General features: G+C 44.7%; 2 protein-coding genes across 5 annotated transcripts in view; one reads left to right on the forward strand and one right to left on the reverse strand.

Annotated features, from left to right (window-relative positions):
* Window positions 1-411: 411 nt before the first annotated feature.
* LOC132836281 (zinc finger protein 239-like) lies at window positions 412-5,680 on the reverse strand. 2 transcript variants are annotated; one of them, XM_060855668.1, is made up of 2 exons: window positions 5,550-5,680; window positions 412-1,167 (listed from the first exon to the last, which is right to left on the reverse strand). In XM_060855668.1, exon 2 carries the CDS (start codon window positions 1,061-1,063, stop codon window positions 446-448), a length of 618 nt encoding a protein of 205 aa, XP_060711651.1. In that variant the 5' UTR covers window positions 1,064-1,167; window positions 5,550-5,680; the 3' UTR covers window positions 412-445. The 2 variants fall into 2 exon arrangements, with proteins under 2 accessions (XP_060711651.1, XP_060711650.1); XM_060855667.1 differs by having other exon boundaries at window positions 5,340-5,680.
* A 175-nt stretch (window positions 5,681-5,855) lies between these two features.
* LOC132836271 (gastrula zinc finger protein XlCGF8.2DB-like) overlaps window positions 5,856-13,889 on the forward strand; it is a 63,700-nt gene continuing 55,666 nt past the window's right edge. For 2 of the 3 annotated variants that reach the window (XM_060855641.1, XM_060855645.1), the window contains exons 1-2: window positions 5,856-5,916; window positions 8,093-8,175. The gene's annotated coding sequence lies outside the window, so the exon portion shown is untranslated. Of the gene's footprint in view, window positions 5,944-8,092; window positions 8,176-13,889 lie in introns of all 3 variants that reach the window. The other variant, XM_060855642.1, reaches the window with a different exon arrangement.

Raw genomic sequence — 13,889 nt, forward strand, 5'->3', positions numbered from 1 at the left:
AACATCAGAGACAATAAGAAACCTGTCCAAAGGCAGTTCAGAAACTCAATAACATCATGGTTTGTTTGGCCCTTGAGGGAGGGAAACAGAGGAAAGCAGCAAGAACGGCAGATCGGATTGTCTCAACTCTCAAGACAAAGAAACTCCATGAGCTCCTTGCACTTGTTTTTGGAGGTATGTAGGAGATAGAGAGCATTACAGCCCTTCAAATGTACTGATGTAGAAATTAAAACTCAACTGTGTGTGTGTGTGTGTGAGAGAGAGAGAGAGAGAGACACACACACACAAAGGACATTTAGTTGATTTACAGAGTATTAACATCTATTACTGGGTTGTTTACTAACATCAGCAGAAACAGATGTCATTGAACACGATTCAGGCTTGGATGTAATTAACAGCAAAATCCAATCATGGAGAGACAGCTCTTTATTCAGAGAGATTGTATTTACTGGTGAACGCGTTGGTGTGTCAGCAGGTTGGATGCTTGACTGAATCCCTTCCCGCACACAGTGCAGATGAATGGCCTCTCCCCAGTGTGAACTCGCTGGTGTCTCAGCAGGATGTACGATCGAGTAAAATCCTTCCCGCACTCAGGGCAGGCAAACGGCCTCTCCCCAGTGTGAACACGCTGATGCCTCAGCAGGTGGGATGACTCTGTGAAACCTTTCCCACATTCAGTGCAGGTGAAAGGCCTCTCCCCAGTGTGAACTCGCTGGTGTCTCCGCAGCCGAGATGACTCGGTGAACTCTTTCCCACATTCAGTACAGATGAATGGTCTCTCCCCAGTGTGAACTCGCTGGTGTGTCAGCAGGGTATATGCCCGAGTGAATCCCTGCCCACACCTGGGGCAGGTGAATGGCCTTTCTCCTGTATGGCTGCGCCAATGAGTTTCTAGGTCAGACGGGTAATTGAATCCCTTCCCACAGTTTTCACATTTCCAAGGTTTCTCTCTGTTGTGACTGCATCTATGTCTCACCAGGCCAGATGATTGGCTGAAACCTCGCCCACACACAGAACAGGTGTACAGATTCTCTTGGCTGTGAACAGTGCTTTTTCCTTCCATGGTCTAAGACATATTCAACTCCTGATGAACATAGCGTCTCTGGCAGGTCTTGATCTGATGTTTGATTTGAACTTCCTTGCTGTAAATCCTCCCTTTCCAATTCCCTGGAAAATGAATTTGAAACAAAAAAGCAGCCAATTGACATAAAAACCCAACTGCATTTGTAACATCCTTAAATAAGGGAACCTGCCACCTAGTCAGGACCATTCAAGACTCTAGTCTCTCGGAGGAGTGTTCTGGAGAGGAGCAGGAAAAGGATATGGACTGGCATTGGCAAATAAGATTAAGAAAAATCCCACGGTGTTTTGTAGAGGTATAAGGAGCAAGACGATAGCTCGGGAAAGAGCAGGTCCACTCAAGGTGTAGTTGAGGACTCTGGGTCTGAACCCAACATAGGTGGATCTCATTGAAACACACAGAGAGAGTGGAAGTAGAGGAGATGTTTCCACTAGCAGGAAAGACTAGGACCTGAAAGCACAGCCTCAGAGTGAAGGGACAACTCTTTAGAACTGAGATGCGGAGGAATTTCTTCACCAGATAGTGATGAATCTGTGGAAGGCTGTGAAGGCCAAATCATTGTGTATTTTTAACTTATAGATAGGTCCTTGATTAGTAAGGGGATCAAGGGAGATGGCAGGAGAATGGGATTGAGAAACATTCAAGCTATAATTGAATGGCACAGAGACATGATGGGCCAAATGGCCTACATCTTATGGTCTTGCAATACACTTTTTAGAGTCTACCAGTTGGCCATTTAATTCCTCAAGGCAATTCAAATGTGCAATGAGATCAGAGCTGATTTGTGACCAAACCCTCTAACACTACCCTTGCTCCATATCTCTGAATAGGTTTGGTTAACAAAGATCTATCAACATCAGGTCGATCAAGCATGGACTGAGGGAAATCAGCTCAAAACTTGACCACTTTTGAAAGATGCAGCTCAAACCTTTAGACCATATTCCCTCATCTAAGATTCCCCACCCAGTGGAAATAGTTCCTCTTTATCTTCCCAAGCTGAACATTTTCACCAAACTATTCCACCACTGCCTAAGTCCCAGGGAATCCAACATTTCCAGTGAGACGATGCGTTTGGCAGAAGGTCAGGGAACATATGACATAGAAACTGAAGTAGACCATTCAGCCTCTGGAGCCTGCTCAGTCATTCAAAAAGGCTATTGCTGATCTGCTTGTGTTTTGAATTTCACATTTCCATCTCCTCCAGAAAATGCTTCATTCCCTTGCACAACACAAATCTATTCCTCTCAGTCTTCAAAACAATCAATGGCCCTGCCTCCAATGTCCCTTCTGAGACAGAGAGTTCCATCTTAAGATTTAATATGGGAATGTCCACTGATGAATACATTATTTGCAACTCCTCAGATACTAAAATTGTCCATACCCAATTGCAGCAAGACCAGGACAATATGCAGGTTTTGCTGACAATTAGTAAGTAACATTTCTGCTGCACATGTGATAGGCAGTGGCAATGTCCAACATGGCAGAATTGAGTCATCATATTCCAATGCATTACCTTTGCTGAATCCTCCACTATCATCATCATGGGGGTTACCACTGACCAGAAATTGAACTGGATTATTACCACATAAATATCTTGTCAATGATTGGATGGCAGAAGCCAGGAATTGTGCAGCGAACAATTAACCTCCTAACTCCCCAAAGCCTGTCCACCATCTACAAGACACAAGTCAGAAGTGTGATGGAATATGCTCCACTTGCCTGGATGAGTGCAACTCCAACAATAAGAAGCTCGACACCACCCAGGACAAAGCGGCCTGCTAGGATGACACTCTGTCTCCCACCATCAATATTCACACCTTTCACCATCAATGTGCAGTGGCAGCTGTTTGTACCAGCTAAACGATATACTGTAGAAATTCACCAAGGTTCTTTAAACAGCATACAAGGACAAATGCAGCAGATACATGTGAACACCAGCACTTGCCAATGATACTCCAAGCCACTCACCATCCTGGTGTGGATCTATATCAGTATATACATTCCTTTACTGTCACTGGGTCAAAATGCGAAGGGCATTGTGGGTTTGCCTGCCTCAAATGGATGCCAACAGTTCCAGAAGGTAGTTCACCACTAGCTTCTGAAAGGCAATTAGGGTTGGACAATAAATGTTGGTCCAGCCACATCCTCTGAATAAGCAAAATGAAACAAAAAGCCTCAGCTTACATACACGTGGGACTCTACTCATCACCTTGTGCCAAAGACACAAAGACACACTTATGTCCACTCTCTGTTTTCCGCCAGAGCCCAGTGATCTTCTATTCACACTAATATGTTAATGCATGAGTTTTTATTTTCTCCAACAGCCTTTGTGGTGGCAAGTTATCAAATGCCTTCCGGAAATCCAATTCAGTGCATCTACCAGCTTCCCTTTATCCACAGCTCATGTTACTCCTTCAAAGAAATTTTTGGGAGAGGCAACACATATTTAATGATACAAGTGGAAAGAATATGCAGAGACAGAGCAATTTGAACTTTCTGAGATGAGTATTTGCAAGCAGGTAGCAAAACATATTGGAGTTTGGGCTCCACAAAAATTGAGGGAAAAGCAGGGGAACTATGATTAGTGGTAAGTCCGAAAAATTGGACGGATTCTTGGGGCAATCAAACTGATTAGAAAAAAGAGAAACTAGAACACGTAAGGAAGGAGAGACATTAGTGTACTAGTGTTGTCATTAGATGACTGAGTCAGAGGTGTAGTGTTATGGGCTCAAATCACAGGAGGTTGAATGGATTTTGAATTAAATTCTGGATGAGCAAACAAAGTGGGTAGTGAAAGCTCATTTACATTTCTGGGCCTCTACTACTTTCAGACATGGAAAGCTGGTTGACACGTGATTCCACACCCTGCATTTTTAGGTACCTTAGCAAATTGCACTCTTTTGAAAGATTTAGCCTGCCGATTCAGCAAGCAATGGTGTGTTGCGGGGCAATGGAATATAAAAGTAAGGACTTAAGCCTATACTTGTACAGGGTATTGGTGAGACTGGGATACCGTGCATAATATCAGTCTCCCGATGTATAATGGCATTAGCAGTTCATAGAATGGATGCACAACTGACTCCTGGGAAGAGAGGATTAATTATTGAGGAAATTGGGGGCAGCATGGTAGCTGAATGGTTGGCACGGCTACCTCACAGCACCAGGGATTCCAGCCTCGGGCAACTGTCTGTGTGGAGTTTGCACATTCTCCCCGTGTCTGTGTGCATTTCCTCCAGGTGCTCCGGTTTCCTCCCACAGTCACAAAGGTATGCCGGTCAGGTGAATTGGCTATGCTAAATTGCCAATAGTGTTAGGTGCACTAGTTGGAGTAAATTTCGGATATGGAAATGGGTCTGGGTGGGTTACTCTTCGGAGGGTCGGTGTGGACTTGCTGGGCTGAAGGGCCTGTTTCCACACTGTAGGTAATCTAATCTAATCTAAATTTGCACAGGCTAAACCTGCATTTTTGGGGGTAGAAGGTGAAAGACTACTTTACCTTGTGGAAGTGCTGGAACTAGGGAAACAAATGTAAACAGGACGGAAATTATAAAAGCCTTTTAAGAAAATTTGGATGTTTTATTCCCATGAGTTTTTGGAATTATTCATCAGCCCCCTACCCCAAGAATGGTGGACACAGAATCATTGAACATGTTTAAGACAGAGGTAGCAAGATTCCTGATTAACAAGGAAATCAAATTCTATCAGAGGCAGCCTTGAAAATGGAGTGAGACCAGTATCAGATAAGCCCAAACTTACTGAATGGCAAAATAGGTGTTTTAGGTCAAGTGGCCTACTCAGGACCTTGAATCAGAGGAGAATTACCAGAATGTTACCAGGAAATTTTGGCACAAAGTTACCTTGAAGAGGCTAAGTTTGTTGTCCACGAGCAAAGAGGTTGAAGGGACATTTGGAAAGATTTAGATGAGATAAGACAAGAAAAAGGTGATGGTCTGAAGACTGAGGAGAAAGATTTAAGGTGTGTACAAGAGAAGCAGCGGGAGAGAGCTCATTTTAAAATAATGAATGGCAATACCCAGTCCATTCTGGCTGCCTGAGTGGGAACAAGGGGATCAATACTTTAAAAGAAAGGAAATTGGAAAGGCGTTTGAGGGAAATAAATCTGTAATGCTTTTGGGAGAGAGTTGGGAAATGAGATTAACAGCATTGCTCTCCAGAGGGTTGGTATGGATGAAAGAGGTCAGTGGACTGTGTCAGTGCCACACTGAGTTCAAGCGCAATGTGTGCAGCCTCTGCTCACCATGTAAACCTTGCATCCAGGTATCAGTGGCACTGCTGTCGGAGGAAGGCCTTCTTCAGGAGTGGTGAAGGAGAGGCTCTCCTTCAGGAGTGGTGCCGAGACCTGGGCACATCTTCCAGGGCAGCTTTGAGCAGGATTTCAAATGGTTTGGGGATTTTCAAGTGACACTGATCTCGGATGTCTTTTCCCACAGACGACCCTTCTTTTTACCTTGCACGGTGAAAGGCCGATGATATTGAGGTGCTGGTGAAGGGAGTGACCCTGTCAGGTCAACGCTTCCCCTTGAGTTGTGCTACAAAATGAGTGGACAGAAAGCCGCGCGCTCTCTGTCCGGGACACAGTGTTCCGGCTCGAGACTGCCGCAGCCTGGCCACGCCCCTCATTCCCCTCGGTTGGTTGGGAAGGCAGAAGAAATCCCCGCCCTTCCGTTACCATTGGTCCTGAGCTGCCGCCAATCATTTGGACGGAATAGGCGTGTTAACAATCGAGGCTTGGAGTCTGCGCAGTACGAGGGATGGCCACTTGGAGGTGGTATTTTGTGACTTCCGCAAACAGTCCGGAAAGGTCGATCTGGCGGGTAGGCTTCACGAAGTGTTCAGCGCAGGTCTCAATCTCCAAACGAGTGACTTTTAAAGCAAATGTCGGCCTTGTATGGGAAAGATGTTGTTAAACTTGAGAGGGTGCAGAAAAAAATTACAGAAGTGTTGCTGGGACCTCAGGGAGAGGCTGTAAAGACTGGGGCTATTTTCCCTGGAGCGCTCAAGGCTGAGGGGTGACCTTACAGAGGTTTATAAATTATGTGGGATATAGATAGGATGAATAGTCAAGGTTTTTTTCTTCCTCGGGTGGGAAGTCCAAACAAGAGGGTATAGGTTTAAGGTGAGGGGGGAAGGATTTAGAAAGGACCTGAAGTCTCATGCAAAGGGTAGTGCATGTGGGACAAGCTGCCAGAGGAAGTGGTGGAGGCTGGTACAATTACAACATTTTCTCTCACTTTTGTTTTGTTTTCAATCAATTTCACAGAATATTAGAAGGGGAAGATTTGCATTGAGGAGACTTAAATCAAATATCACATCAAGATGGGAGTTATCCAATTTATTGTACCCTGAATACCTTTGGATTTTGAACGTAGAGGAAAAAGCACCATTCACAGGGAGAGAAACCATGCACATATTATATATGTAGACAAAACTTCAGAACATAAATGCAGTCACACTGTAGAGATGCCATTCATCTGTTCTAAGTGTGGGAAAGGATTCACTTGATCATCCAGACTGCTGTAACATCAGCTGGTTCACACTGTGGAGAGACCTTTTAAATGCCCAGACTGTGGGAAGAGCTATAAAAATTCTGGAGCCCTAATGTCCCACCAACATGGTGGCTCAGGGGTTAGCACTGCTGCCTCACAGTGCCAAGGACCCGGGATCGATCACAGCCCTCTTGTGATTGTCTGCGTGGAGTTTTCAAATTCTCTCTGTGTCTGCATGGGTTTCCTCTGGGTGCTGCAGTTTCCTTCCACAGTCCAAAAATGTGCAGTTTGGTGGGTTGGTCATGCTAAATTGCCCACAGTGTCCAGGGATGTGCAGGCTAGGTGGATTAGCCATGGGAAATGCAGGTGTGAGAAACAAAGCTCAATAATTTCAGTCCGAGACAAGATCTGAATCAGTAGTGTCATTTATTTCACTCTTGCAATAGGGTGCGATGTCCACTGTCTACAAGGCAGGGACACACACACTGAATTCAACAAATACACGATATTTATGTAATTTGGTTCCTTTTTTTTATCCCATTGCTCCCCCCCGTTTACATCTTCCATTCTCTAAGACTGGCACCCAGTCCTGTTTACCTCTTACCTTATCCGGCCTTGTCTGTGACAAAATGCTTATTTCTGGCCTCACAAGGCCGTTTGACCACATCCCGCTGTGGCCCATTGTTAGGTATATCCTTTCTTCACCATTATCTACTCCCTCCATCTGTGCTTTCCCCAACCATACTGATCCTTACGACCTTCCAATTGGGGTTGTTCCTGTGTTTCTGTAAAAATGGGAAACAGATGCTTAAGTACTGCTTGTGCAAGCATATCTGGCTTATCCTACATCCTCACAGCACCTTATCTATTTGTCTGTAACACCTACCATTGTTTTGCAGTCACGTTTCATTCGTGCATACAATTTTAGCCAATACAAAAACAATTATGTATTTCCTCCACATAGTTTGCATTCTTGTTGACTCAGCTCTTAGTTGAAACAATTACACACTGGTGTGAGTTCATTTACCTTGCATAAGTAATTATAAATGCAGAAGTAACACTACTTTACCTATATCCCACACAGGCTTCTAGAGATAGTATTGGCTAAAATTGTATGCACGAATGAAACGTGACTGCAAAACAATAGTAGATGTTACAGACAAATAGATAAGGTGCTGTGAGGATGTAGGTTAAGCCAGATATGCTTGCACAAGCAGTACTTAAGCATCTGTTTCCCACTTTTACAGAAACACAGGAACAACCCCAAATGGAAGGTCATAAGGATCAGTATGGTAGATAATGGTGAAGAAAGGATATACCTAACAATGGGCCACAGCGGGATGTGGTCAAATGGTCTTGTGAGGTCGGGAGTGAGTCTGGGTGGGATGCTGTTTGGAGGTTTGGTATAGACTCCGTTGAATGGCCTGCTTTCACATTGTAGGGATTTTATGATTTTCTATGATTCTCAAATTGTTGAGAGAATGTTCAAATGCTTTCACTGCAGGACTGGGTCAGGCAATCATTCTGAACTCATTGATCATCAGAGGATTCACACCAGGGAGAAACCATTCACCAGCTCAGAATGCGGTATGTGATTCATTCAATTATCCAGTAGTGCTGAAACTCCAATAAGTTCACACTGAGGAGAGATCTTTTAAATGTCCAAACTGGGAAGTTCTGTAAAAGCTCTGGGCCCCTGATATACCATCAATGTGTTTACACTGATGAGACACCTTTCACGGTGGGGCTGGATGCAAGTGTTCATCGCAACCCACTGCACACTGGGAAAGATTATTCACCTGCACTTAGTGTGTTAAGGGATTCACTCATAGATCCAACATGCTGAAACACTAGTGAGTTCATACAGAGATGAGGTCTTTTAAATGCCCAGACTGTCGAACATAGAACACAGGAACGGGCACTTCAGCCCACGATGTTGTGCCGAACATGACGCTTAGTTAAAGAAATCCCTTCAGTCTGCAACTGGTCCAGATTACTCCATTTCTTGCATATTCATGTGCTTATCTAAAAGACCTTTAAACGCGGGTAAGGTATCTGCTTCCATCACCACCCCTTCCAGACACCTCCTTTTCCTGTGTAAAAATTCCTGCCCCCCCACAACTCCTTTGAACTTTTCCCCCTTACCTTGATATTAATCATTTCAAGTCTGGGGAAAAGATTCTGACCATCAACCTGTATCTATGTATCTCTCCTCAGCCTCTGCCACTCCAGAGAAAATAACCTTAGCTTTTCTAACTTTTCCTTATAGTTAATTTCCTCTAATCCAGGTAGCATCCCGGTAAACCTCTTTTGCACCCTCTTCAAAGCCTCCATATCCTTCTTGTAATATGGTGACCAGAATTGAATGCAATTAAGTGTTGCCCAGCCTTACAAAGTTACAACATAACATCCTGATTCCTGTATTCAATTTCACAACCAGTAAAGGCAAGCAAGTCATACGCTGCGTTTTCCACCCCATCCACTTGCATGGCTACTTTCAAGGAGCTATGGACTTGAACCCCAAGATCCCTCTATGTGTCAATGCTGTTTAGGATCCTGCCATTAACTCTATACATTTCCTTAAATTCAATCTCCCAAAGTGCAGCACCTCATACTTATCTGGATTAAACTCCATCTGCCATTTTTCTGCCCATATCTTCAACTATACACTGCTGTGTCCTTTCACAACCTTCTGCGCTATCAAGGGGTAGCGGAGATCAAGGGTTATGGAGTGGAATCAAGGGTTATGGAGATAAGGCAGGGAGTAGATACTGATTAGGAATGATCAGCCATGATCATATTGAATGGCGGTGCAGGCTCGAAGGGCTGAATGGCCTACTCCTGCACTTATTGTCTATTGTCTATCCACAATTCCACTGAGCTTGTCTGCAAACCTATTAATCCACCTATCAATATTTTCACCCAAGTCATTTATATGTATCACAAACAACAGGGGTTCCAGTATGGATCCTGCGGAACACCATTAGTCATGGACCTCAGCCAGAAAACCACCACTACACTCTGTCTTATATGGGCAAGCCAATTCGGAATCCACATGTCCAAGTCAGATTAGATTAGATTCAATTCCCTACAGTGTGGAAACAGGCCTCTTTGGCCCAGCAAGTCCACACCAACCATGTGAAGAGTAACCCACCCAGACCCATTTCCCTCTGACAAATGCACGTAACACTATGGGCAATTTAGCTTGGCCATTCCACCTGAGCTGCACATCTTTGGACTGTGGGAGGAAACCGGAGCACACGGAGGAAACCCACGCAGACACAGGGAGAATATGCCAACTCCATACAGACGGTCACCCGAAGCTGGAATCGAACCTGGGTTCCTGGTGCTGTGAGGGTGCAGTGCTAACCACTGAGCTACCGTGCTGCCCCAAGGTAGCAGTGGGAGTCGAACTCACGCCTCCGCGGAGGCTGAAACCTTAATCCAGCAATTTATACCACTCAGCCAAGGCACCATGTCACCGTGGATCCCATGCATCTTAATTGTCTGGATAAGCCTACAATGTCGAACCTTGTTAAAAGCCTTACTAAAATCGATGTAGACAACATCCAGTGTTCTACCCTCGTCAATTACATTTGTCACCTCGTATATCAAAATTCAATCAAATCACTAAGTCATGACCTGGCCTGTAAAAAGCTCGAACTCAGCACCGCCTTCCTAACCTGCAATCTTCTTCCTGACCTCTCTGCCCCCACCCCCACTCCGGCCTATCACCCTCACCTTGACCTCCTTCCACCTATCGCATTTCCAACGCCCCTCCCCCAAGTCCCTCCTCCCTATCTTTTATCTTAGCCTGCTAGACACACTTTCCTCATTCCTGAAGAAGGGCTCATGCCCAAAACGTCGATTCTCCTGCTCCTTGGATGCTGCCTGACCTGCTGCGCTTTTCCAGCAACACATTTTCAGCTCTGATCTCCAGCATCTGCAGTCCTCACTTTCTCCTGTAAAAAGCTATGCTAACTGTTTATAATTAGTCCATGCTTTTCCAAGTGTGCATAAATCCTATCTCGAAGAACTCTCTCCAATAGCTTCCCAACTACTGATGAGACTCACTGGTCTATACTTTTCTGAGTAATTCCTTTTCTCTTCTTAAACAGAGGAACAACTTTAGTTATTCACCAGTCCTCCGGGACCTCTCCAGTGGGTATCAAGGATACAAAGATCTTGGTCAAGGCCCCAGTAATCTCCTCTCTTGCCTCGCTCAACAACCTGGGGCACATACCATCGGGTCATGGGGAATTATCTACTTCAATGCTACTCAAGAGACCCAACACCACTTCTTTCTTGATCTCAACATGCCCTAGCACATTCAGGTCACTGGACGTAAACCATCAACTCTGATTTCTCTTCACAAATGGCTTCAGACCTGCTCAGCTTTTCCAGCAGTTTCTGGTTTTGATTCTGGTTTTGGCTGTTGAGGGGCCTATAGTATGATCCTATCTAAGTGATTGTACCCATCTTATTTTTGAGCTCGACTCATATTGCTTCAGTGGATGGACCCTCCAGTATGTCCCCTCTGAGTGCAGATGTAACATTGTCCCTAATTATTAATGCATATCTTCCACCTCTTTTACCTCCCTCTCTATCTTGTTGGAAGAAATGAAACCTGGGAACATTGAGCAGCCAGTCCTGTCCCTCTCTCAACCAAGTCTCTGTCATGGCCACAATATCTTAGGCCCATGTACTGGTCCAGGCTCTAAGCTTCTCTGCCTTACCTATAATATTGCTTGCATTGAAATAAACCCACTTCAGTCCATTAGCACCATCATGTTCATTTACCTGTCTGCCTCTCCTTCCTTTCTGATTTACTGATCCTAACATCCACCTTCCCCTCAATCCCTCCACCTGCTGACCTACTGCTCTGGTTTCCAGCTCCCCGCCACTCTTGTTTAAACTCTCCTGTGAAATTGCTACAAAAACTCTGTGGATTTGATTTCCAGTTAAAATGTTCACATGAATGAGAATGTTCAGTGTGATCAGGGCGCTGCTTGATAGTGCCCCTACCTCTTGGCCAGAAGATCTGGTTTCACTTCCATCTGCCATCCAAACAGTTTGACTTTTTTATTGATGTGTCATGTCCAGTGGGATCTGTTTCTGCTGAAGTTAATGAACTCCAGCTCAGTTAAAGGGACTCCCATTCTAGATGACAGTGAAATAAACACACTTTGTGTTAAACACTCTATATTGAGTATTTTTAATCTCATAGGTACAAGTTAAAAGAACATATGTTCCAAGGCATTGATTCCATCTCAGATACTATCAGAAAAGCAAACATAGAGCTGTGGATACTAGAAACCTGAAACCGTCTGATGTTGGTGGTGGGCAAGTTGTTGGAGGGAATCCTGAGGGACAGGATGTTCATGTATTTGGAAGGGCAAGGACTGATCAGGGATAGTCAACACGGCTTTGTGCGTGGGAAATCATGTCTCACAAACTTGATTTGAATTTTTTGAGGAAGTAACAAACACTATTGATGAGGGCAGAGCGGCAGATGTGATCTATATGGACTTCAGTATGGGCGACACAGTGGTTAGGACTGTTGCCTCACAGTGCCAGAGACCCAGGTTCAATTCCCGCCTTAGGCAACTGACTTTGTGGAGTTTGCACATTCTCCCCATGTCGGCGTGGGTTTCCTCCGGGTGCTCCGGCTTCCTCCCACAGTCCAAAAATGTGCAGGTTAGGTGAATTGGCCATGCTAAATTGCCCGTAGTGTTAGGTGAAGGGGTAAGTATAGGGGAATGTGTCTGGGTGGGTTGCGCTTCGTGGGTCGGTGTGGACTTGTTGGGCTGAAGGGCCTGTTTCCCCATTGTAAGTAATCTAATCTAATCTAATCAGTAAGGCATTCAACAAGTGTCCCCATTGGGAGACTGATTAGCAAGGTTAGATCTCACGGAATGCAGGGAGAACTAGCCATTTGGATATAGAACTGGCACAAAGGTAGAAAACAGAGGGTGGTGGTGGAGGGTTGTTTTTCACACTGGAGGCCTGTAACCAGGGGAGTGCCACAAGGATTGGTGCTGGGTCCTCTACTTTTTGTTATTCACATAAATTATTTGGATGCGAGCAAAAAAGGTACAGTTAGTAAGTTTGCAGATTACACCAAAATTGGAGGTGTAGTGGACAGCGAAGAAGGTTACCTCAGATTACAACAGGATCTTGACCATATGGGCCAACGGGCTGAGAAGTGGCAGATGGAATTTAGATAAATGCGAGGTGCTGCATTTTGGGAAAGCAAATCTTAGCAGGACTTATACACTTAATGGTAAGGTCCTGGGGAGTGTTGCTGAACAAAGAGACTTTGAAGTGCAGGGTCAAAGCTCCTTGAAAGTGGAGTCGCAAGTATATAGGATAGTGAAGGCGGCGTTTGGTATGCTTTTCTTTATTGGTCAGAGTATTGAGTACAGGAGTTGCATTGGTTAGGCCACTTTTGGAGTAATGCGTGCAATTCTGGTCTCCTTCCTATCGGAAAGATGTTGTGAAACTTGAAAGGGTTCAGAAAAGATTTACAAGGATGTTGCCAGGGTTGGAGGAGCTGAGCCATAGGGAGAGGCTGAACAGGCTGGGGCTGTTTTCCATGGAGCGTCAGAGGCTAAGGGGTGACCTTACAGAGGTTTACAAAATTATGAGGGGCACGGATAGGATAAAGAGACAAAGTCTTTTCCCTGGGTTCGGGGAGTCCAGAACTAGAGGGCATAGGTTTAGGGTGAGAGGGGAAAGATATAAAAGAGACCTACAGGGCAACTTTTTAACACAGAGTCTGGAATGAGCTGCCAGAGGAAGTGGTGGAGGCTGGTACAATTGCAACATTTAAGAGGCATTTGGATGGGTATATGATTAGGAATGGTTTGGAGGGATATGGGCCAGGTGCTGGCAGGTGGGACTAGATTAGGTTGGGATATCTGGTCAACATGGACGGGTTGGACCGAAGGGTCAGTTTCCATGCTGTACATCTCTATGACTCTATAAAAAAAGAAATCGTTGGAGAAACTCAGCAGGTGTGGCACACCTGTGGAGTTAATTTTAATAATTCAGAATGTAATTGAATATTATGCAATTATCAGAGGACAAGTCCAATTCTGACCATTACAGTTGTTATGGACCAATCCTGACCCCCTCCGGACATTTCGAGAAAGTGACCCTAACTTTGCTAATTGTTTTAAGCAGGTGTATAGTGGATATTCCAAGAGAGATGCAACTGGTCAAACTACTTAGTTTTAAACATAACCAACAAGATTACTGAATGAAACACAAACAAAAGAGAACAGAATACCAAATAACTT

Source organism: Hemiscyllium ocellatum, chromosome 46 (genome assembly GCF_020745735.1).
Source record: "Hemiscyllium ocellatum isolate sHemOce1 chromosome 46, sHemOce1.pat.X.cur, whole genome shotgun sequence".
In the NCBI taxonomy this organism is placed as follows: domain Eukaryota; kingdom Metazoa; phylum Chordata; class Chondrichthyes; order Orectolobiformes; family Hemiscylliidae; genus Hemiscyllium; species Hemiscyllium ocellatum.

What these genes read in the sequence shown, in the direction of transcription:
- LOC132836281 (XM_060855668.1), bottom strand. Translation starts at nt 1,063, where the DNA reads ATGGAAGGAAAAAGCACTGTTCACAGCCAAGAGAATCTGTACACCTGT.